This window comes from Felis catus, chromosome C1, assembly GCF_018350175.1.
Source record: "Felis catus isolate Fca126 chromosome C1, F.catus_Fca126_mat1.0, whole genome shotgun sequence".
Taxonomy (NCBI): domain Eukaryota; kingdom Metazoa; phylum Chordata; class Mammalia; order Carnivora; family Felidae; genus Felis; species Felis catus.
The window spans coordinates 9197016-9222712 of record NC_058375.1 but is presented as its reverse complement, the minus strand read 5'-3'; the positions used below and the strand labels follow the sequence as shown (position 1 = coordinate 9222712).

At 50.2% G+C, this 25697-nt stretch overlaps 1 protein-coding gene and 1 long non-coding RNA gene across 10 annotated transcripts in view; one reads left to right on the top strand and one right to left on the bottom strand.

Moving 5' to 3' along the window:
• VPS13D (vacuolar protein sorting 13 homolog D) overlaps positions 1-25697 on the bottom strand; it is a 257423-nt gene that overhangs the window by 16084 nt on the left and 215642 nt on the right. The window contains exon 68 of one of the 9 annotated variants that reach the window (XM_045035117.1): positions 8178-9648. The exons of the other annotated variants lie outside the window; for them this stretch is intronic. Coding sequence (XP_044891052.1) covers positions 9588-9648 — 61 coding nt within the window. The 3' untranslated portion in view covers positions 8178-9587. Of the gene's footprint in view, positions 1-8177; positions 9649-25697 lie in introns of those variants that run through there. 9 annotated transcript variants of the gene reach the window in all.
• Positions 1303-10479, top strand: LOC109502086. The gene is made up of 2 exons (XR_002160454.2): positions 1303-2345; positions 8726-10479. It is a non-coding gene; the product is annotated as an uncharacterized LOC109502086 (long non-coding RNA).

Below are 25697 nucleotides of genomic sequence, written 5' to 3'. Positions count from 1 at the left end.
GCCCAGGGCGAGGGACACAGGAATCCTATGAGGGAGCAGAAACGCTCCATGGACCGGTCCCAGGCCACAGTCTGGGACTCTGCAGCGACTCTCACTCATGCCATCCGGCTGTCGGTTGCCCAAAGGAATCTGCTTTGCCATGGCTTTCGGGGTAAGCTGATGTTGTCTTTTTCCACAAACCATATACAGGGTAATTGATAAGTACTTTTCGGTGTTTTCCTAGAAACAGGAGTCCATATTTGTCTTGGAAAGGCTGTGCATATTTCAGATGACTGATAAGAGTGCGCCGGGTCTGTCCTCGGCCTTGTACTCGCTGTACTTTTCATTATTTGTTCCTGGATTCCACTGAAGCAAAACAACCCTCTCTAGACACAGCTAGCGGCAAGCAGGAAGGCTCGCGCACTGACTCACAGCTTCAGAACCATGTACTCACAGTAGTGTAGAAATTTACTGCAAAGGCGAAAAGTGCCCTACTGGGCAAACAGGAGTACTAATACGGACGGGAACAGTCTAAAAACTCAGCACAGGCTACGCGACACTGGGACACCGCAAAGCACTCCTGGACCCAGGTCAACACTCCGCTCACCGGGCCGTGGTGTCTGAAGCCCCATCCATACCTGGTTGATGTTTGTTATGTGCCAGAGAGCCACAAGTCCAGTGGTACATTTTTAGAAGTTCAGCACTAAGGATGCCCGAGATACCACTACATGAGCTCGTCAGGGGTGGTGTAAGAAGCCTGTAAAGAGGTTTCGGTGATCTGTACTGAGGGAAGGGGTGAAACAACTTTAATTTATGTCATGTACTCACATATTCCCACTACACACAGTCTCCGTTTCTGCTTGAAGGTTTCGGCCTTGTAAATGTTGGTCTCAAGATTTAGCTGGCTGTTTACATGCTAACTACCGGCTGAGGGGAGGAAGGGAAGTGTAAGGAGCCGGCCGCCGTGGGGTCCCCAGGGGCGAGGTCGGACACCTGCTCCCGTAAGGGTGCTGGCAAACCAGGGCAGGGAGCGTGGCACACTTGCCCAGGCAGCAAAGCCCTGCTCTGTCTGCCTGGCCCCTGAGACAGCTACTGTCCGTCCAAGCCTGCCAAGGGCAGGCTCATCCAGGGTCCTTTTCCCAAGGCAGTCCTCCTGTTCTGTCGCCTGGAAGAGCTTCTGGCTATCGTGACAGAAGCCCCAGAAGCCCTTCCAAGAGGAACAAGACACGATTTTGTTTGTTTGTTTATATTTTTGAGAGAGCGAGCGAGTGCACGCACAGGCAGGGGAGGGGCAGAGAGAGAGGGAGACACAGAATCGGAAGCAGGCTCCGGGCTCCGAGCTGGCAGCACGGAGCCTGACGTGGGGCTGGAACTCGTGAACCGCGAGACCGTGACCTGAGCCGAAGTCGGACGCTTAACCGACTGAGCCAGCCAGGTGGCCCCCCGCTCCCAACAGCTTTTCAGTATAAGGTTTCATCCTGATGCCTCTCCCCACATCTTCCCAATCCACTGGGAGGTCCACAGGCTCAACATCCATATGTACTCCCAATCCAACTACCACTCCATCTCTGTCATGACTAACAAACAATCTCTGGATTTCTAATGGATTATTACAACAGTCTTGTAATTTATTCTATTTCCACCCTTGTCCGTTCTCATGGCAACGAGAATGGTACTTCCAAACTACAAGTTAGATTAAGTCAGCCATGTGTCAGCATACATTTGCTTCACATCCCACTTAGATAAAATATCTACTTATTGCTTGGTGCCCCATCTGGAACATAAGCTCCACGACAAGAGAATTTTGTTTCATTCACTGCTATCCTGGGATCTAGAACAGTACCTGGCTCATGGTAGAAAAGCAGCAAATGTAGGTTGAGTAACTGAACGAATGCATTTGTGGGTGGGTAGGGGGTCAGCGTAAGGGCCATTTTAACCATGGAACTCAAAAGTAAAGGTGGCGTACTAACTTTGGTGGAGAGTTTGAAGACCAGAGATTCTGAGCCTTGAAGGTCAACAAAGTTAAGGGAAAATGTGAACCAGCTAGAATCATATCTTCCTGACAGAAAGGTCAAGGATTTGTGTTTATATAGTCCGGTGATCAAAACCAAGGAAGAGACGTGAAGGCATGGTTCATGAAATTAATGTCTTTGCTAACACATGTAATTTCCTTAAAAGAAACAATCTTTTCATTAGTACCAAGAGTGGGAACGACATGCTATACCGATGAGGAGAAAACTTACTAAGAGTCCTAAATTCCGCCGGTGGGATCCAAAGGAGCCAGGGAAGTCAAGGAAAGGAGGCTTGATTCTGGACCTGAGCTCCTGGAAATCACATCTTGTAACAACCATGGAATAGTTGAAAATGTAAGTAAGTGTACCCCGTGTTATCACATTAGCAAATAGTTGGCTGGGGTGTACAGTTATTTCTTGACTCCGTGGCATCCCTCAGGATCCTCCCCAAAATTCACTGACCCAACTCACCTCCACTCCCAGCACATCTTTGAACTTGCTAACTATAAGCCCACCCAAACGCTGGAGAACAGGAAGGAAGAGTAGCTCCCTTGTGGGTACACACTGCCTCTGTTAGGTTTCTTATCTGTCTAACAGGTTGCACACTGTCTTCCCATTTCCAAGGTCCTCATTCTGTGACCCACCAACCATCCAGGGGAGGCTGGGTGTAGTGCTCAGACACTGCTGATAGGAGGAGCTCACTGTGGCTTCAAGGGCCATGGACACAGAAGAAAAAAGAGCTCAGCTCTGCCATAGGAGGAAACAGCCATAACTCCAGGGGCTATCAGAAGGGATGGTTTAGAGATGCTCTTACTAGGAGCACAAAGGCATTAAAGGAATTCTTCCCAGAATCCCCTACTGCTTCATCACTGTTGGTACCTGAAAAACTATTCTTTCTTCTCCAAAATTCGCCTAAATTTTTAACCTCTGAGGTCCTAGTGGGAGGCCGCAGGGGTGTGTGTGTGTGTGTGTGTGTGTGTGTGTGTGTGTGTACTTAAAGTCAATGTGTGTCCACACATATGGCACCAAACTTAATCAAATAATTATGAGCAAAAACCAGTAAGCTGGTGTTTCAAACCTTGTAAGCCAGCAAGAAGTTTAAAGTGCTATTCTCCAGGGCAGGCCACTTTGTGATGGAACTGTCCTCTCCATCTATCGATGATGGCACTGGAAATTCAGGTTACCCTTCGAAAGCAGTATGGCCGTAGGCAAACAGTGATCTTGTCTGTTCACGCTCTGTGATTGGGTAGTACCACGTGTCTACTTTAGATTTACAATTCTTAAGTAACTTTTATGTATTCATGTTCCCTGTGAGCCTGCGAGCACCTGGAGGGAAAGGACTCTAATTCCCTGGTTCTTTAAACTGGGTTTTAGGACTATGCTCATCAGTATCCTCAGTTCAAGGCCTACTGTCATCATTGGCCTTTTTCTTTGTTTTAAATGGTAGAGTAAAATCTGTGAAACCACCATCCCCAGCACAAAAACGCCATCACTGGCCATAGCCTGTATCTCTCTGTGTGGTCCTCTGCTGTGCCCCCCCCCCCACCCCTCCTCCACCTAAGACAGCTACTATTCTGAATCTTCATTATAGTCTTTGCTTTTAGTTGTTTTAGGCTTTTCAAAAAGGCTGTCATTGCCTTTTTATGTCTTGGGACTTACTTCTCCCTCAAGACATACCTGCTAAGAGTCAGCCATCCTTCTGTGTGCACCTAGAATCCATCTATCGTACCTTATTATCATCATCCCATCGCACGGCTATACTATCATCCATCCATTTTCCTGTTGGTGGTACAAGGGTTATTTCCAGGGTTTGCTGCTATGAACATTCCCGTACACGTCTCCTGGGGAATGGAGGCAAGAGCTGCTCTGGATATATACAGATTTAGGAGGCGTTTGCTGGATCACCAGGCATCAGTGTTCGCCTACCAAGACAATTCAAACTGTTTCCAAAGTGGCTGAAACAATTTACACTCCCACCAACGGTGCACTTGAGAGAGCCCTGCAATCTACATCCTTTCAACACTTGGTCCTGTCTAGAAGTGAGCACTGTCCAGTAACGCAGCCACTGATCACGAGTGGCTACCAAGCAACTAGAATGTGGCCAGTGGGACCGAGGAACCGAATGTTGAAACTTTAAAGTGATTTAAATTTAAACTGCGCGTTAAACAGTACTGGTCTAGATCCTCACGTTTCTGCTCCTTGAATGGGTACAAAATGGCATCCCGTGGCCTTCTCCTCGTTCCTGCCTTCTCTTCTCAACCTAAAGGATGATGGCGGCTGTTAAAAGAGAAGGAGGAGGCTAGATGCTGGAGCCGAGGGGTCGACGTCCAAGGCACTCTGGCCCACCGCTGCTGGACCAGCCTCTGGCCTCCCCCGGCTGCCTCACTCCCTCTCTCGCGATCACCTTCACTGTCAAGACGTGCTGCGTCTCGGGCAGGGTCCTGGCAATCCTGGGGATAATGGATCGTCCATTACACAAGAGGTGGCAAAACTCTGCCCGCTCACCTCTCGTTAGTTGACGGCGTCTCTTACCACCGCTTGACATAAAAGATGGTTTAAAACATGAGTCTGTTCAGTGCATAGGCAGCAACCCTGCCTCCACAAACCTTTGTTTAGCCAAAGGTCTGTGGTGGATTTAATTGCTGCCAGCTGGGGGCTTGTCGGCCATTTTAAGCTCTCAGCTGCTGCGGTTTATAAATTTCACAGTGTATAGAAAGAAGCAGGCCTTCCAGTCAACCAGCTAATCCAAAATGTCAGCACCAAATGAACTTGAGCTTTGAACTCCATGAAAATGTCAGAGAGTCGGCGGTACGGCAGGGACGACTCTTCCCCCAGGGAAGGGGCTGCTGATACAGTGGCTGATACACGGCAGATATCCACCCGGGGACGGCGATCGATACAGGCCAGGTCTGCGTCTGGCCAGTGCTATCTGACATACACTGGAGGCCCAAAACCAAAGACGAGGATCATGAAAACACTCCACGTCATTTTCCTTTAGCAACTATAAATCCAAACAAGGTGACACAAGGAGAGCTAACCAATTCCACTCGGTTGATCTTGCCTTTCAGCCTGAGGGTCAACAGTTGGCCAACCGCGATTTGTTCTTTGCTTATATGATGAGTAACTGTGTCACAGCCCTATTAGTTGAAGACAGATGTTGCACACACATACGCATACCCCTGTACAGCTTATGTTAGGCTATTAGTCGGTTGAGAAATTTGTCATGGCCAATGTCTATCAACCAAGTGAGGTTCAAAAACAATCAGTGAATGAGGAGAAAGTGTATGTGTCAAACATGTGACTTCCTAGTACAATAGACTGGATCCTCCTTAGGGGCTGTGTGTACTGACCCCAACAAAGTGATGGATTGTGCCTGCGTTTACTTTGGGTGTGTGTCCAAGACTTTTGTTTTAATTAAATATCTTACAGATATATACTGTGCTCGACTGAGCACAAACAATTAGGCTGAGAACAGAAGGTCAACCCAGACTGTCTTCGAATTCTGTGAACAGGTGACAGCTACAAGATACCAGGATTCTCGACTGAATGGTTCAACCAAACATTTGACAGTCCTCTAAAAGGACTCAACGGTCTATCTAAATAATACTTTGCACTGGAGTGTACGAATTGGTTAAAACTTCCTCTGATACCCACTGCAGTATAGCGTCTGGAAGTTCGAGAAGCCTGTCACGCCATGAACTGTATCTCCTCTCCGACCTGTAGCCCTCTCATCTCTATCCACTTTCAAGGACTAAGCGGAAAAGCATTTTTCCTCCACGGATTTTACTCCTTTCAGCGGAAACCGTAATCAGAGGGCATTCTGTGAGAGGGTGAAGGCCTCTCAAGATTGGCTCAGTTGACAGGAGAAATTCTTCCCCAGAGTTCCATGACAAACAGAAATCTACTTTCTAGAACCCGCTCGGACACAACATTCAATCCATAGGGTTAATAATAATTGCTGAGCTCTGGCTGCACTAAGCCTTGAACCTAGAAAACTGTGCCAAATATCCGCTACGACGATTTGGATTTTGAACACACCAAAAAATCGGTTGGGCAGAATGAAACCAAGGATCCAAAGTAAGACAGCCAGGAAAACAAGCCTGCTTAGAGCCTTGTGTCTGCCTCTGCCCCCCCCCCCGTCCCCGCCCCATTTAATGACTTTTCCTGAGCTATCACATGCACAGGCCAGCACTAGGCCTCTGGGAAGACAGGGATGAATCAGGTTTCCAGGAACCTTGCTGGAGTCTAATGTAGAAGATAAACAAAAGCAGGCAATTCTAATGCGGCACGGAGGCACTAGGAGAGGGGCCGTGTGACCCGACGGCCCAGAGGCCAGGCTCTGCAGCCAGGCTGCAGGGCAGAACTCCAGTTCCACCACTCATAAGTCGTGACCTGTGGCAAGTTGCGTAACCTCTTGGAGCCTTGGTTTCCTCATCTGCAAAATGGGGATGACAATAATGAGGCTGCTGTGAGGAGTACATAATGCATACTGTGCTCATGAGGGGCAATGAATAAAATGTTACCTATGAGGATGATGCATCCGTGGAGAGGGCCGTGGGCACACAAGGGGGGCCTTACCGAGCTTAGGCAGCTGAGGCCAGGATGGGCTAGGGTCCCACATCCAATCCTTTTCCTTTTTTTTTTTTTTTATGTTTATTTTTGAGCAAAAGGGAGCGCGAGTGGGAAGGAGCAAGCAGAGAGAGGGGGACAGAAGATCCAAGGATGTCAAGCAGGCTCCGCGCTGACAGCAGTGAGCCTGATGCAAGGCTCAAACTCACGAACTATGAGATCACCACCTGAGCAGAAGTCCAACTGACGCTCAACTGACTGAGCCACCCAGGGGCCCCATCCAACATCCAATCTTTCTCACTCGGTTTTCTTATTGCGGAGATTGCTTCAAACAGAAATTTTTCCCTTTTCCTTCTGCTTTCTTGTTAACATTCTACTCCCTTGTCTCTAGAGTTCTGAAGTCATATGTGTAAAAACGCACAAAATCCGCACTGTTATCGTCACAAGTGAAAATGGGGGAAAGATGCTATGCATGGAATCGTTAGGAACTGTATTACCGTAGCTGTTAGATTTTTAGTCATTTGACATCCTGCAGTGGGGACAACATTTCTTGGGCAGGACTTTCTCCCATCAGTGGGATTCACACCTGACTTGTTTATAGGGGTCAAGGCTTCCTATAACCCAACACATGTTTTGGGGACCCCATGACATTGCAACTGTGACAGCTGGTAGGACTCATGCCAACAGATAGGCCTATTGAGATTTAACCTCTAAGAACAACCCTACTCCCAAGTTTTTTCCCCCGAGGCAACTAACTGCCCCAGGGGGGAGCCTACCTGTTCCTGAGGCCAGGGGAGGGGCAAAGGCAGCTGGCCTCATTAAGAGTTCCAATCCAGTGGAAAATGCCATAGTGAGATTACAGCCTGATAGCCTCAGATTTCCTAAAACGCCTTTTTGCATGCATTCAGGGGTTGCTTGGCTTTTTTAAAAAAAATAGACAGCTTATAAAGTGGTTTGCAACTTTCGACATCTTTACAAAAACGAGGTATCTGACCAACACAAGCCTCGTCTGTGTTCTAATCATAGTGTTCTGAATCAGAGCGTAGTGCTTACGGGCATCTCTCAAGTCACAGGCACATTCCTTGCCAACCTGTCACCCCAAATGTCAGTCCTAAAGTATTTCGCCTGGGCCAAAACACACAATTCCTGGTAAACTTGATTTTGTGGCTACTGAGTGCAAATGCTAATGATAAGCTGATTAAACCAAATAAGCCAGATATTTTCAGATTGATTTCTGGCAAATGATGACACAATTTCTTTCTTTTAATCTTTACATTATCTACCTTCTCCCAAAAGTTGATCTCTTTTAAGAGAAATGAAATTTAGGAGAATGGTGTTAGAGAGAGGAATGTAAGGCTTTGGAAAAAGACAAACACAGACTGAAATCCCAGTCCATTCACTTATCAGCTGAGCTATCTAGAAAAAGTTGGCAGTCTCCGTTTGTTCATCAAGAAATGGGAATGTGGTACTTACGTGGTTGGTAACGTTGAAATAACATACGGAAAGCACAGAGCAAAGAGCCTGGCACAGAGTAGGTACTCAGAAAAGTTGTCCCCCTCTCTCCTACCCTTATTCAGAAGTCTTAGGCGCTAAGTCAATGGAAAATAGCAAAACGCACAACTTTTAAAACTCAGATTTAAAATTTCAGCCTGAAAGAACACGACGGAAACATGATTTCCTGAGTGTGTATGAATGATTCACAAGGAGTACGTCAAATGTTTGAATGCACAGGTATTTGCTGAAGGAACTAGTGTCTGAGTGTTTACTCACCTGGCCACCCCAGGCCCCCTGTGTGCTTAAAGAACAGCCCTTAAAGGACTAGAGCTAATCCACCTAGCAGCTCAATAAACTACACCAAGTGTCAAATTCTTACAATTGGAATTGATAGTTTTAGAACGGCGCCTTAATAAAATTCATCCAAACAGAGATTTTCAGAAGTTATTTTTAGTGGCGGAACACTCTCTCTAAATGAAGTTTGTAAGAGAACCTGAATACGTTCAATCCCTGAAAACAGAGCTGCCCTGATGAGGGGCAGGGGACGTGCCTTCAGGCCGCGGCCTCCCGCTCTCCTGTGTGAAGGGCCCTCCTCACAACCACGGCGGAGCGGGCACGGGGTGCCGCAGCTCACCGAGGGGCCTGCTTGTGATTTGTCTGCTTTATTCTAGCCCACCTGTTCATCCAGGTTGGAAGTTTTAGACATTCCTCTACTATCAACCAGAGTGTGGTAGAGGGTGAGGTGGAAAAGGACACAGAGGGGATGGGAGAAGAAGCCTCAAAAACGGACAAGACACGCGGCGGTCGCGAGACTCAAAGTTTGCGCACGGCCTCCACATTCCCAGGGATAAACAGGCTCTGCTCCGGGCCGAGGTTGGACTTGAGGTGGCAGAGGGACACTCGCAGGCCCCGGGAGGGTTCACGGAGCCAGCTGTGACACACCCCCTTTTCAGCCACCCAACTCTTCCAGGGAGGGGGCCTGGAAGGCGTGGGAGGTGTTGAGCAGAAGCTACGTGGAACCGGAGATTTTTTTTTTGTCCGTTCTACACACTGTTGTACCCCAGTACCTAGAACAGGACCTGAAACGCATGTTCACGCACACGTAAGAGAGGAGCGGACCGGTGGCCACAAGACTCTGTCAGAACCGGTGGCAGAACGGCCAGAGCTGCTGCTGCCGAAGCCAAGGGGGCGGAGGAGGGGCAGTCGAAGCCCGAGAAAGGCCGGGACTTGGTCGCAACCCAGGAACCCCCGGGGCACAGGCATGCTGGTCATTCCCTCGCGGAGGCACGCTAGAAAGTTACTGCCTCGGTCAAGTCCTCCCAGGCGGCAACTGGATAGCTGCCTGGTGGCCTCGGGGGACCGTGCACCATCTGCACTTTTCCAGCAGAGAAAAAGAGTGGGGCCTGGCATTCTGGAAGTTGCTCAGGGGCCCAGTCTGATCCAGTCTCGACACTCAGCACTTCCGCAGCTCCGAACCCACTGACCGAGATGGCCGATTCTCTGCACTAGCTCAAGTTCCAAGGAGAACCCCCTTCAAAGGATTTTTGCTGTATGGCTTTCATTAGCGCAGTCCCAAGTTTGAGACTCTTGTGACCTAGAAACATAAAGGGATCAGCCAATCAATCACCTACTTCTCATCTTCCTGCTGACCGGCTGGTGCTTGTTTATTGTTTGCCATCAAATGTAACCTATGGCTGAGCTTTCTCAGAAGCCAAGACCACCTCTAGTCGAATCTGCCCTCTACAAACAAGAGATGGCACCTTCTCTTTGAACTTGTGTCAAACTGGCTCTGGCCCACCATTCGGGTGCCCTCGAGAGTATCTTGGAGCTTTCAGGCAATGGAAGAGGTGTTTCTTTGTTCGGGCTCTTGCTACAGTGCCTGGGTATAAAGCCAGAGGAGGACTAAGGCAAGGGGAACATTCCATGTGTCTGAGTGGGGAGGTTCAATGGTGTCCTTCCTCTTTGGACAGGAAGGAAGCAGAACACAAGCTAGCAGCCAGGTGATACCCTGTGGGGCCCCCACAAAAGGTACACGTCCTACCTGGTGCCATGGTGTTCAACCTGGTGACAAAGGACTGTTCTTTATTTGGCGATAAGAAGGTCACGCTGCCTTACAATTAAATGCTGCCAGCGCGAACATGAATGGGACTGATTGCCATAGTCCATCAACCCTTGGCAAACTGGTTTGTTTGGTCTGGACAGCAAACAACATTCCACACTACTGGATTTTTTTCTCCCAGATCCCCTGCGGCCCCATCACCCCCCAAAACCTTTTTTCAAAAATTACAATCTGTTCTGCTGTCTCAAGTTACATTCTGTAAATAATAAGCAACACTGATGAAATGCAAAAAGCTGAAAATTTGTAAAGCAGAAAGATCTGCAATATGTCCCACATCTGTGTCACATTAAACACGCACTCAACAGATTTGTGGATTCCTGTCTAATCAGCACACAGGGGTGACGTGGGCCAGCGGGGCTCTTGTGCCACATGCCACAGCAGGGCTGAGGGCCACCGGAGGCAGGCAGAGAGGGGCAGGAGCTGGTCCTGGGAGGCGCATGTGCCAAGCTCGTGATGCAGGCGACACGGGGCTGCCGGCGGCCTCCGTTTTGGCACATGCGCGGTAGAGACCGGCGGGTGACTGCTGTGGTGAGGTCATGGGAGAACAACCACTCGGACCCCTCCTTCGTCGTCCTCGATGCTGCTGAAGCTGGACCCGTGGTGGTTACACTAAATAACATGTTTTAATGACCAAATGTCTCATTTGAAGGAGTTGGCTCCATATACATTACAATGACTACAAAATAAAAATAGAACAGAAGGAAACCAATTAAAGTGCATTTGGTAAAATGCTTAGAGGCTACCAGAGATGACAGTTGTTACGCCAGGCAAAATTGGACGCCATATTTTTTTCTTCCAAGCCTTTCTCTCTCCCACGTGCACACACGCGTAGGCACAGGCACGCATACTCCCTTTAAGAAAATTGGCACAGCATAAAAGAGACACTGGCATGTTTTAAACTTGTGGCATCGTGTTGAGTCCCTGAGTGATTATAAGGCTCCCTGTTGGAAAAAACCACAGACTCAACAACGAGTCTTTCAACGGAGGAGCACAAGGGCCTCTAAGGATCTTCCACGGAAAATCTTAGTGTGTCGCCGCCTCAACCAGCTCTCTTATATCTGTATTTTCCCCACCGACCTTAAGTGAGAGAGACACCAGAGTGAAGGCTGCTGGGCCGCCACAGTCCACGGTATGTCCACGCAGCTGCGTTTATTGTGTGGACTATACACGGGGCATGTTCATGTCACAACATTCTTATAGGAAGCTGTGAAGTTAGTATTCCATTTCATGGAGGAGGAAATCATGCCTTAGAGAGATTATCAAGATTGCTTAAGGCCATCCAGCTGCTAAGTGGCAAAGCCAAACTTGATCTCGGGTCTTTCTCATTCTCCTGGACTCCGTCAACTTATTGTGAGTGCTGATGAAAATGTCTTTAATAAATACTCTGACCCGTCACTGTGTTGAGCATTCTGGGGATCCTAGAGGAAGACCAAAGAAGGCAGAAGCGTGACCTCAGGAAGGTTATAGTCCAGTTGGGAAGGGAAGATGGACATCCTTGAAAGGGGTGGGGAGGAAACCTAGACACTGCATCGGTGAGGAGACAGCTAAGGGCATCTGGTACCATACAGACAGAGGGCATGATGGGAAGGTCTGGCTTCAAGCAGTGTCCTGCCTACAAGCGGAGCAAGATTTTTATGAAGACAACAAGGTATGGCATCAGTACTAATCTGCCACGTTTTACAACAGGAGCTGGCGGTAATCAAATACTAAGAAACAGGAAGAAACGAATCACAGGATGAAAGCCGGCTAGCAGACCACACCACACAGTATCCTAAACCATCTGACTGAAGCCTCATTCTCGGTGCTAAAGCACCCGACTGGAGCTGTGACAGCTCTCCTTTTATAAAGTGAAGGTGCAGACGTTAACTCACAGGGATTCACACAGTGACTAATCTCAATTTCATTAATATTTGGAGGAAAGATCTGTACTAATATGGATGAGAAACAGATTAAATGACAATTATTGGAAGGGTTGGGCCGAGACAGGCTGGGAGGAGACAAAGCCAAACACTAAAAAAGGGAGACAAACTTCGATCTCAAGAGCTGTGAAAAGGGTTGGGGTGAAGAACAGGCAAAGATAATTCCCAAAACAAGAAATCCGAACAGCCAACTGAAGTAAGAAGAGATGTTTCCACACTCCTAATTATCAAAGAAAGGCACTCAGTGACGTGGAAAATTCGCTCTCTTGGATCAGATCGGTGGGGACCAAAAAGAGGAACGATGCCTTGCTCTTAGTCTAACATTGCCTTCATAACATTTTTGGCTGGATTCTGAGTGAGTAAATGGCCAGAGCTGGCAGGGGTGAGGAGACACGGGTCCTCTCAAGCACTGTGGTGGGAGCACACAGAGTTTCAACTTCCTAGAGGGCAGTGTGCAATGTGTTTCAAGACAGCTAAGGATACCATGGCACACATGCAACTTAATATCATATAAATGTTAAGAGTGATGATTAACTTCTGGAACGGGAAGATGTCCCAGAGTCACCGTTGGGTGAAAAAGGTCAGCTGTGAGCACGGGTGCTCCTATTCACGTAAAAGCACACGTACGCACGTGTGCACACGCACATCTATACGTGCATACAGAAATATCTGCCAAGGTCACCACTGCTACCTTTCAGCGACTGTCAATGGCCAGGGCAACTGAGTTCTTCTTCTTTTCTTCTTTAAAATGGGAATAACAGTGTCGAGCTCACCAGCGTGCCATAAAGCGGTAACTTGCACGAGGGCCTTGGAACAACGTCCACACACTGTGCGTGTCCATGCGTTGTTTGGATTTTCACAACAGTTCACATCTGTGCATCTTTTTGAACTCAGATCACAGAGCTATTCTTTCAGAAGACGATTCAGGACGCAGTGAGGCACAGACACCAAAATGTCTAACGCACACTTAAAAGAGCAGAGCACGAGGGCGCACAGACTTCTATCATCGTATGTTGTACGCAAGCAAGGGTTGGAGGCAGACCGGAGAGGGAGTCACGAGGGCCGGGCTTTGTCTGGGATGGCTTCTTGTGGCTGAGGGGCCAGTCCGCGTGGAGAGTTCTCAAGAGGAAGGGGACAATGAACTGACCGTCACTGTCCACGCTACTTCTTCCGACACTGGGCGGCACAGCCCCACCCTATGCTGGATGCGGGTGAGGGCCGGCGGTGTTGCTCTGGTGACCTGAGGGTCCTCGGCAGGAGGCCTCCTTCCCAGCCCACCTGATTTACTTTTCCAGCCCTATCTTGCTTTTTGACCTTGGAGAGCAGAGCAAGGGCTTCTCCCGCAGCAAGCGGCTGGCTCGGCACAGCGTGCCCCGGCGGAGGAGCGGGAGCTGGTAGGCCGGGCCGAGGCCCAGGTGCCCACCGCACTCTCCCTACACAGCCCTGTGGGGCGAGTCAGGGACTGCAAAGGGGGCACTCCGAGAGCGGGTAAAAGCAAACGCACTCTGCCTCCCAGCCTGCCCGACATTCCCCTGCAGCCAACACAGGGAGAGAGAACATCTGGAACTGGTTTCGAGGCTCTCCAGCTGCAGAGCCACTAGAGTGAAGTTCGTGTTTCATTGGAAATTGCATTTCGGGGGCTTATAGACTGTCCTTTCTGATTCTCGTCAGGGTGAAGTACAACCTAGAAGACAAGCTGGTTCACAGACCAAATCAGCTTTGCTTTGAAATGCTCTCCTTCCCGCCCACCCCCCCCCCCACCCGCTTTGAGAGCAGAATTAATGGTCCAGGTGGTGAGAATGAAAAGAAAAGGGCGTGGGGTCATCTCAGGTGCATTTCTGTGCCTTCATAAAAATCAGACGCACCCCCTCTGGGCCAAGTCAACACCAAACCCTCAGAGTACTTGTCTTCCTAGGAAACAAGAACCAACAAGACCGAATCCATTGGAACTGTTGGACTGGGGCTTGCCTCTACAGGACTAGAAAAAATGGGGATTCAAGATGTGTTAGAGCTTGCTGGGAGCCAAGGAGGCAGTGGGGAAAGAAGCTACTAGACACTTTCACACAGAGGGGTCAGCAGAATAAAGTCCTCTCAGATCTAGTCTAGCCCACCCGCCTTTCTGCAAATGGTCCCCCCCACCCCACCCCCGCCGCCGCACCGTCCCCCAGCACTGAGACACAGGCTCTCGAGAAGCACAGACCCATCAGCAGTCGGCACCAGCCCCTCCGTCTGAGCCTCCCTACACCTCTGGGAAGAGCAGGTGCATCTGGGAGTCGACCCAGAGCAGAGGTGACAGCACCCTCCCTACTCTGCCAACAGCGGACATGAAATGTCTATTCTAGCGTCTCCTGCCGGCTGAGGGTGGTCTCTCCCTCTGGACCTCGAGGTGGAGGCAGCTAGTGAGAGAAGACGTGTGGTTTTCCAAAGGCCAAGCTCCTTGCATGGAGAGCAGCAGGCAGGCCTGGGACAACCCTGAAGGCCACAAAGGAGGCGGAGTCACATATCAGGCAAGAGGTGATTCGTCAGCTGCTTTTCATCCTCCCCTTTCCAGAAGATCACTTAGATGCCAAACGCTCAGACCAGACCTCCTTCTGCATGTTACATGAAGCACTGAAACTTTCAAGTACTCTCTCTGTCTTAAAATTTTTGCAGGTAAGAATTTCTATAGATCCCAGTTAGTGGATCATCTGGCTACCTCATGGCATCTTCGATCGCTGTTAAAGAACAAAAACAATTGAGAAAAGCAGAATTTCTTCCTACAATGCTAACCCTTAGCATCTCTCTCTGATATTTCAAAAGACCAGGTGCGGCACGGCCCCTTGACGCCAAATGCATTCAAACACATGACAAAGAGAACCTCTGAACAGGTGCCCCATTAGGAGACGCCCAGTACCAGGGTCTGCTAAACTCTGGGTTTAGCAATCATTTCAGGAGTCCACACCGTAAGTTGGTTCTACCTAGGCTTTTAAAGCACCTTGACCATAGAAGCGAAATCAAGTGGAATCCAATGACCGCAGGGCTGCCCAGCCATTCAGGTGCTTCTCCTACTCCCGAAAGCATTTTTTTTTTCAGGCCCCACAGCACCAAAGTAAGCAGGAGCCTTCCTTGGCCACGAAAAGGAGGTTACCGCATGTTGAGCACACCCTACTCAGTCTCCTTCCAAGGCTTCCTGTACTGTGTAGCAGCTGGAGTTCTCAGGTGACCAGCTGGTGAAGACAGCTTTTGCTGGATGGCAGAGCAAAGACAAGGTGGGGCCAGGTCGCATCATGGCTAGTTTGTGAAAGTGACAGATGCCGCACCTGGGAGGCTGCAGTCGTTTATCACTGGTGGGCGGGGGGTGGTGCAGGAAGGAGGCTCTGGGACAGCCCAGCTCCTAGACACAAAGCTCAGCGATCAAGCTCTCCAGGCATGGGCACTGGCTGGCTAGGGTCTCCCATGGTCCTCTCGCACTGTCTCTGGATTAAGCTGGTTGGGGTGGAGTGAATGTGATAAGCATCCTTCACACCAGGGGACCCAAAGTTTATAGAAACTACCCCCCGGCCCACCCCGTTCCCCCAACACCTGCACTGGCATCTTTTCCCATATCTTCTGGGTCTGAGGCAGATACCCTATTCCCTCTCTCCGTATCCATATCCGAGAACCAAAAAGAAGTGGGTCATGAATGCTGGTGAGAAGCCTCAGATTTAAGTCATGAGGTCTTTGGGTGGGAGAGACCAAGAGATGACCCAGAAACAGCACGGAAGTTAGGAATGTGTGTTCTGCATTGAGACTGCCAGGGTTCAAATTCTGGCTCCCTCTCTCACTACCTTTGAGATCTTAGACCAGTCACGTAACCTCTCTGTGTCTCATGTTTCTTAGCTGTAAAGTGGGGAAAACGAAGCATCCACCTCACGTAGTTGTTGTGAAAATGAAACAGTAAGGACAGTAATATATGAAAATAAAATGCTTAAAACGGTGCGTGGCACACATAAGCATTCAGCATCTGGAGCACCGTCAGCTGGGACACGGGTATCCACCCACGATGCCTTGTCCCCTGGAGACAAGCTCCCCGGGAATGACAGGAATGTCTGCCTTGCTGGATGGTGTGGACAAAGGAGGGGCAGGTCCCCAGTTTGGCCAAAGGATGGGCGGGATTAAACTACCCCTCAGCCCACTGTTTTCCTAGGGTCCTCTGAACACAGACAGTGCCTTTCTTGCCACTACTTACACCCAGAGCCCTGTCTGTCTTCCGTTTACTCGGTGCAGTATTACCGCGAGAAGCCAGGTGCCCGCAGGCCCTGCTGTGATGTGATGGGGTGCCCGTTCCCCCACGCCCTCCCGATGAGGGGACCGAGGCCCTCCGGGGCGGCCTGCCTCTTGACAGTCAGCACTCGGGGCTAACAGGCCACCCCATGGGACAGCCTTGCACCTGCTCTGGTTTTGCATTTGGGCGCGGCTCTGGAAAGCCAGAAGGTGAGGCTATCAGCAGCCTTCGAGGAGGCTGCGTAGCAGGAAAGGGAAACAGAATCATCCCGAATCGCAGCAGCTCCAGGAGCACGCTCCGCCGTCCGCGTCCAACCGCCTCTGCCGCCAGCGCGGCCTCCTCGGAGACGGCTAGGTTTCCTGTGGTGTCAGCCCCGCTTCCTTCGGCAACATTATACTGCAAACAGAGAGCTACTTCGAATAAAGCGCTACGGTGTCCCGTTTCTGGCCGGGGGGGGGGGGGGGGGGGGCGGTTGGAGGAAGGCGGGAGACCGACTGCTTTGCTTCTCCGGAGGGAAACCCTCTCTGGACGGCGCCTCTTCCCTCTCCCCGGTCCCGAGAAGCTCCGTCTGAAGAGCAGAAACGTGCAGGCTTTCCTGCGTGACCCCCGATGGGCAAGTTCTGAGTGGCAGCTGGATCTATTACACGCGGTGTGAGAGGGTTAAACAGGACAGCCGCCTCGACTCCTTATAAACGTTTGCCCTGTGGACATGTACTCGTTGGCGGCAGTACAAGACTCGAGCTGTGTTACACGCCTTAACGATATGGTTCAACTGTCGGTCAGGCTTGGGCCTGGCACCGGGCCAGACCGCAATCAATGGGACACAGAACCTCCCCCTTTCAGATCATCACGAAGGCTCATATTATCTCCTTTTCGTCGTGCTGGTTAAATTTATGGAGCAGAACCCTGAAGCCGCATTCCTTGGCCTGGGCCGGCCCACGCGGCCCTCCTTCCCTTTGTTCGGTACTGTAAGCGAGCCGTGCTTTGGAGGACGGCAGGGTTGTTAGTTCAGGCACTGACTGTTTGCTCATGACTGAAATGAAAGAGTTCAGTGGAAGGGCAAAAGGACAGCCCAAGTGTAAAACCCCATCCCAGCAGGCCCTGGGCCCTACATATAGGCCCGGAGCTGCTCCTGAATGTATGAGTGCACTCTGTTCTCACAAAAGCAGTATCTTCAGTCTGATCTCTGACGAACCGTCTGGGAAACTACAACCAGCTCTTCCCGCAGCGCACCTCCGGGCGAACTCGTGAATTCGGGGGTACCGTGGGGGCTCGCTTGCCCTTCGTACAGCCGAGACGTTAAAAGGAGCCCCAGTTCTGCTGCCCTACTGCCGTCTTCCCGGGTGCCACGGGGGACGGGAATGCAGACACTGCCTGGTGGCTGCGCTTAGTTTAAATATTAATACAGAAAAAAGTGAACTCACACGCGTGAGCGCGGTATGTGAATGCGCACGTGTGTGCGCACCTACACGGAAGCGAGGCGCCCAAGGGGGATCCGGTCTCATGGAATCAAACAGAAGGTCCCGTGCATGAGCCCTGCTGAGTCTGCTCTCGCCCTCCATCTTCAATAGCTGATTCGTATTCAAAGGGCTGAACCGTCAGCTCGATGGACAGGCCTCCACCTCGGTTTAGAGATGATCCCAAGAGGAGAGCACTCCCGGAATTTGCGGCTCACCCCAGAGGCTGCCGTCTGAGGGCCAGAAAGGCGGTCATGCCAGAGCTGAACCCAGGCTCTCCAAGGGGATGAGCTGTGAACCCACAGTTCATCGTGTGACCCACCATGGTTTAGCATCTGTTGTGCCTCAGTGGGCCCACCTCTAAATGAGGCTACTGACAGCCTGGAATGATGACCAACGGAACTCTTCTAACCAAAGTCTAAGCATAACAGAGGAAGGAGGAGTAAGAGAGGAAATGGAAGAGGGAAAAAAACAAGCCAAAACTAAACCAAAGCCACGCTGAGAGGACCAGGTAGGAAAGCCTCTGGGGGAGTCACTGCTGGCTTTTTGAGTGCTTTCCTGCCAGCTTGGTCGTTTGGGTCACCGTTATGCAGTACTAGACGAGGGCCCACGTTTGTTTAAAAATAAAATCCCACACTAGCAACAACATGCACAAAGGTATTTTCCACCTCTGGGTAGAGGCAGGTGTCTCTGATGAAGTCCAGTGAGGCCGGTGGTAGGCTCTGGATGAGAGTCGGGTTCAGCCTGAAGGTGCAAGTCGTGCCTCCTGATCGGAACTAACCCGGTCTTTCTGAATGAACTGTATACCCATTCTTGTTTTCCTCAAAGGTTTTCTTGTCCACGATGCTGATGTTTCGAGCTGAGCTAAAGAATTTGTCATTCCAAAGCCCAAAGCACCTTTTTTTTTTTTTTTTTTTTTTTTTTTTGGTAGTAGATAGGAGGTGCCATGGAATGAATGGATCACAGAAAACTGTCTCTAGCTATTGAGAATCCCGGTGTCTGTGGTACTTCTTCTTTTCCTGTATAATATTTGTCCTGGTTTGTACAAAATATAGGTTGCAGAGAGCTACTTAGGTCAGGAAAGAGAAAGGGCACGAAAAAGTTAGGTAGGCTAATTGAGGAAATTCTCAAGAAAAATGTGAAATCCATTCAATCTGCCTCTAGTTATTCGCATATGAATTCGGGGCTAAGTGAAGTCTTAATAACACCTCAAGTCTCCCAGGGCAGTCTACAAAGCACCTGCACACGCCCACGTTATCACACAGGCTACATGAACACTTGCGAGTGAGGCCGGTCTCCACTGGCTGCTGGGTGCATAGCAGGCGGCCTTCTGAAGACTCACTCTGGCCCATCATGAGCCCAGATGCGTCAAGATTCCCTGATATATTAAAGTTTGGAAAACCAGACCCACCGCCGAGAATGGGACTTTCTTAGGGGCCAAGATAGACTGTGAGAGCTCCATAAACAGTGACCTGGGTGCCCCCACTTCCTGTGGGACTTTGTCTCCGGGTCACTTTGATAACTGTATTTGGGGACATAGAATCGTAAGAAAACAAAGGGGCCTGACTTCAAAAGTGCAGGGACGCAAGCTGCTCACGAGTGGGAGGCAGCAGCAGCCACCACACGGGCCCAGGGCCGCCATCAGCAGCCAACTCACCGCCGCACACACTTCTCTCCTGTGTGCTTTCTGGACGGCCTTCGCAAGCTACGGGGCCCCGCCACTGACTCTATGTCGTACGCAGGGCCTAAAAAGGACGAATTTTATCCTAGCTTGGGAGCCAAAGAGGAATGTTCTGGAATTTGCTTTTTCATACCACACACAATCCATTCTTGATGCAAAATGGCCTCCATCAAGAGCTTTTCTTGAACACCGACTTCCTTGGGCATCCGCTAAAAGAATCTGCGTAACGTTCTAGTACCTCTACGGCGACGGAGCATGTGGGAAGCAGTCCGTTTACAAGGGTTTGCCTGGATGTTACATTTTATGTAGGCTGTCCTCACATGCTGCCCCCATGTGAGCTAGCCTGCCATGTCTGGGGCCACTTATTCAACCCTTCGGGGGATTAGATGTAACCAACTTAAATAGTGCTAAGCCCAGCTGGGGTTCAGGCTAGGGCCAAGGGTTGCTCAGCAATATTTTAGGTACGGCACTGCCTCAGATTAACCTACTGCCTTTTTATTTTTAGAAAATATTATCAAGCTTTCGTATGTCCTGCCTGAGCTCCTTCTTTGTCCCAATGCCCAGCTTCCTCTGTGATGGCAAAGCCAGCCGGGGAAGAAGAGCCAGCCCCCTCTGCGCCATTCCTCAGGGAGCTATTCACCTCGGCCAGGCAGATGTGACCAGGCCAGGACGACCCGCACCCCCTCAGAGGTGGGGAGACTGGCCTGAGGAGGGGACAAGAGGCTGCTGGCACAAGGCCACAAGGCAGAGGGATGTGAGGGCTGGACTCGGGGTTCTGGTCTCATGATTTATGATCCTGCCCTCTTGCCAAGAGGCCATGCTGCCTCCAATACCCAAAGGGAACATCCAGATAGGTTATTTTGATCGCAGAGACTCGAGTCAAGGAGGAACTGATCCTACACTGACAGATTAAAAGAATGTGAACTGCTGTCACTTCAACATGATAAATCAGAATGATGTTCCATGTTACTCTGTCAGCACCACCACTGCATTTTGGGAATAAGAATAAAATCCTGTGAATGCCATCCCCAAACTTAAAACAAAACAAAGCAAAGCAAAAAACAAACGAAAAAACCCAAAAAACACAACACAACAAAACAAACCCCGAAAACCAACCTGTGGTGTATGAGAATTCAGTAAAAGTTTTGTGACAAAATGGGTCGCCAGAGCACTTTGCCTGCCTCACGAGTTCTGTAGGAGTCTAAGTCCCAAATGAACTGCGACGGCACGGACGCCACCCACTGCAAGCCGCCTCCCCCTCCTCCCTCTCGCCCCGCGGCTCCCAGAACCTCCTTGGAGGAGCAGAAGGCCACGGGAGCTAGATTTCTGGAAATAGGACGGCTGGGAAGGTGTGCTCTGACACGCATTACGAAACGAACACTTATGCTCCAGAGGAAGCTCGTTTTGAAAGGCTCCAAGCCGCACAATAACCCGAAGCCCCGTCTCTTTCCTTACGCAGAAGCCACGAAATGAAGGGCGCACGATGAAAGCGAGGTTTCGAGGGGCCCGTCGCATCTACCCAGAGAGGAAAGAAAAGAGTTCTTCCTTTTCAACTCTAGCCCTGACCCCGACAGCACTCTCTTGTTTGTTTAACGGACTAGGGGACCCCGACCTACACGATAACATTGCTGTGATGCCGTCCTGGCGGGAGTCGCGCAGATAAGCCCTCGCCCGTTCCAACGGCCCCCGCCGAAGGGGGATCCGATTCTACGATTCGAAACCCTTCCCCGAAACTCCACGGTGGCCTGTCATGCGTCTGGAGAGTATAACTGTTTTTGAGGAATGCTTTCCAAACCACGTAATGCTTTCAAGGCTGTTTATCAAGAGAGCTGGATGAGCAACAGTGGCCCGAAAGCGTCTGTCAGCTGTCACGGGGTCGCACGCCCCGTCCCAATCTCCGCAAGCACTCCATCACTCCCGGTCGCCCCAGCCTCGGCAGACAACAGATGCCAATGTTTGGAGACATTCGCTACATAACTTTTACCCGACAAACCTGGCTCCAGGACAGATTTCCATGTCATGTGGGGCTTCTGGCTGAACTCTGCTCGAACCCAGAGGCATATCATTTACAGCAGACACTAACAATAGTTTGGGATCACCTGCTCTTCACAAGTGGGTTCAGAGTGAGTTCGTGGCCTCCGCACACCTTTTTCAAAGGGCTTCTCCTACACGGAGGCTGAGGGCCCAGGCTGAGGGCCTCCGCCCAGCAACCTCGGCCGCGTGACGGGCACAGGTCTGTGGGCCCGAACTTCACGGTCTGTTTTGTGCGGAGAAAGAGACCAGGAAGGACAGACACCCAACCGAGCAGGTGAACCTGGCCTCGCAGACTAGAGCAAGTGGCCAGTGGGCCTTCGGGGGTCCGGTGTGTGCGAGCAGTGAAGACGTCATCGCCGCCTCGCGTCCGCTCCATCCGTGTTCAGAAAGAGCCCGGACGCCGACGCCGTTTCTCGAGCCCCGACCGCACACACCGCTTCAGGCGAGGTGCTCTCGTGCGTTATGCCACCTCCTCCACGTGAGCGCCACGGAGGCTCCCATCCCACGGGAGCGACAGGACTCTCACCTCAGAGACAGGAAGCAGGGAGGGACTCGCTCCAGGCCACAGCTGACAGAGAGCAGCGCGGGGCCTCGGAGCCGGGGCTGCCCGACTCCCCGCGGGCCCTCTGACCTTGCTGGACAGATGTGGGGACCAAACCACGCTGCGGGAAGCCCTCCCTGATTCCCGTAACCGCCTGGTTCCTTTTTACGGGGGCGGCCACAGTGCTCCTTCCCATTTCTTCTCCAGAACTGGGGAAGACCTGTGATTTTATGTTCTTTCCACATCTCTCTCTGAAATGACCGCTTCTCTTTGAAGAAAGACCTCTTGCCCTTGGAGTGTCGAGATAAGAAAACTTTCAGCAACTTCCCTTGGAAACTACAAAACACCCATCAGCACCCAGGATCTAAGCACAGTCGCTCACCAGCTGCCGGCCCTTCTGAATAGCTTTTATGGTTCCACGAGGGGTGGTGACAGGGCCATGTCACTACCGTGGGGTGTGCTATTTCTTTCATGTTCCTGGGATCTGACAAGAGCCTTCTACAACCTGTTTCTTTACGACACACAGAATGAGAGATTAAAGACCAAGCCCAGACTTGAGGCTGGGGTTGGGAGTAGCAAAGCCTTCTCTCCAGGCGCCTTCCAAGGCTTCCAGTGAAGGAAGGGCCACTGGCCGCCCAAGAGGCCGCTGTTCAGAAGTTGTTGCTTGTAAAAGGAGGGAATACGTGGAAAAGTACACAGAACGGTGCCTGGCTCGTGGTGAAGGTCTAAAACCGTCAGCAGCCACGTTACTGTTTGATTTCCTGATGCCACCAAACTTAAAGAAGGTCGTAGCAGAAACCACGGATATGGATGTCGGGCAAACCACACGGATTCAGAGCTACTGGCTGGATGCGGAGGGGGAAAGGACATCAAGAAGGGATGAACGAATTAGTGAAAAGTCCGCGCTACAGGGCTTCTGATTAAATGTGACAGACTGAGTTGAGAGACCCCTCGAAAGCGGAAGCAAAGGGATACAAATGGCACGACTCCAAAAGGATAAAGAGAAGGTGTCAGCACTCTTTCAGAAGCGCAGGAGTAGACGGACCAGCGGTGCTGAAATGTAAGCCCGAGGGAGTGGGAGCCACAGAGCGGCAGGCTGATTAATTAGTACGGTAAAGCCCACCAGGTTTCAGCAAGACGGGGCACCAAGAAGCTCTGGGGCTCCGGGGCCAAAGGCAGGCCCCGTGTGGCAGGGTGCTGCAAACAGCAAGACTGGCTGCCGGCCCGTGGAAGCAGCAGGGAGACCTGCGGGCCCCTCTCTCACCCCCGTCAGCCTGTTCCTCCTCAGCACAAGACAGGAAGGCCCCAGGCCCCACAGAGGGCTCCCAGGCCGCTTGTCGGTGCCTCAGCTTGAAAGAGGATCAGAACAGATAGTCGAGAATCACCAACCACCTGAGAACTGTCTCTATTCACGAAAGAGAAAGACCAAACCAACGGGAGAAAGAAACTTAGGAGCAGCAGGGCACCAGCCCTGTGGTTTCTAGACAGCAGGAGGTCCACGCGGGAGCATGCAGCACTCAGGGGAAGCACCTACCAGAGAAATCATAAACCCGACAAATTGCTTCATACGTTTTGAAACATACAGAAAGAGTTTGCGGATAAATCAGCCATAGGCAGATAGAAAACCACATTTTTTTTTAGGGAGTCACTAACTTTGCAGTAAAAAAAAAAAAAAAAAAAGCTGAAAGTAAGAGCTTGAGGAGAAGTGGGAATATGCATGTAGCAAATTAAGCAAACAAGAGTCAGAGCAGTTACAAACTCCAGGGAGAAAAAAGAAACCAAAAAGGAAACATAATCACAGTCACCTAGGTAGCTTCACTGGGAATACTGTTGACATAGTCCTAACAATGTAAAAACTGAATACCGATTTGCCCAAAAAGGCCAATAAAGCTACACTGAAAAAGAGGGGGAGGGAGTATGTACGTACAGTAATAAGAAGTTGAACGAAATCAAGAAATAGCACTTTTTTTTTTTTTTTTAAAGAAACATAGAGGTAAATACCTACAAATCAAAGAAGCAGCCAAAAGTGTTGTAAGTGGTTGCCTCTGGGGGAGCAAGGTCTCAGAGGCAGGGAAACTGAGGCGGGAGGCCGCTGGTTTTTATCTTCAGACATGTAGAAGCCTTCGACCTTTAATAGTGTGGACACGTATTTACTTTGACAAAATAAAATCTAGTTTGAGAAGACAAAAAGAATGTGTTATAGTGAGGCAATGAGGGTCAAAGCCATAGCACGAAATTACATAATATTTAGTAAGAACATATAAGGCAGAAAGAGCGGAGATCTTTCGAGAGTTTTGGAAGAGCTATGACAAACCTGTTAATAAAGCCAGAAAAACAGCCTGTAACTAACCAAGCCTCCCCAGTATACACCACTGCAACACAAATTCAACTTTGTGGTTTTCCAGAACAAACAGGAAATCAGGTCACCCTCATAAAGGGGTACTTTAAGAAAGCTAGAGGAAACTTGCTCTCCTGAACACGCAAGACCAATTTAAGAATACTGATGCACAAACAGCTTGGTGATTCTCAAGAATCTGGAAGATTCTTCAAGGCAGTTTGTCCTCAAGTATTTAAATATTCTTGGCACTTATACCTATTATAGGCCTGGAACATAGTGGGAGGTCAATATTTAACCAAGTAATGAATTTCTACTGTCAGTTTGCCTATACTTGAACCAGCATGTTTATTAAGCAATTGGATCGGAGTATCACACATTTAGAATTGGCTAAACTGAATCAATGGGGCCCCTCAACAATTCAAACAAAGACACGGACTCTTAGAGGCTCTCGTCTTCTCACGAGGGATGTGAAAACATGGTAAGCTGGCCTTTCACGCCTTAGGAGGTGGGCAGGTGCCAGTCACTGTCACCCTAATTGTGCTGCCGGGGTAGATCTGGAAAGTCTAGGGAACTGAGGAGCTCTGCCCTGTGTCGATCCTGGCAGAGCTCAGGGAGGTTCCACTGGATCCAACAAGTCCTAAGCTAGTAGGGTTAGCCAGGACTCCTGGGGCCCATCCTCCTCATAATGAGAAGCGAAGTTCGGCTCTGACTCTCCTCTGAAGTTTCCTGCAGTCCCCGGGATTTTATGATGACGCTTGTGTCACCGCTGGCGTCACCTACGTTTGAAGTACGTTTGGGTAGAATCTACTAGGGGCGGCCTCTGGTGTTAACACAGAACTGCCTCATAAAAACTGCTTTTCACAGAGAGTTCAAAGGAGCTTACCCAAATACTGTGGGTTTGTCCTGCCCCACCAGCTTCGCTAGGAGAGAAAGCTGAGGTTCTGCCCAAGTGAACTGCGACCCAGATATACCTTCTCCATTTCCTGAAAGAGCTGAGGGCAGTGCTAGCGGGAGCCAGCGGCCTTTGACAAGATGGGCCTTGCACTTTGAAGTAATGTGCTCCTTGCTCACCATGCTGCTGAAGTTAAAATTTATTGGGAGGGTAGGTTAAGGTGAAGGACTAAATTAGGTAAATTGTTGTAAGAGGTCTTTCTGGTATGTAATAAAATCTTTCCAGTTGTTACCTCAAGAAACCCAGTAAAAGTCAGGAGCAAACCAGGAGGGCTGACAACTGTCGGCAGGAAGCCAAGGTGAAGCATCCTATCACGGGGACTCCCGCAGTTTAATCCACATTAATCCACCACTGCCGAT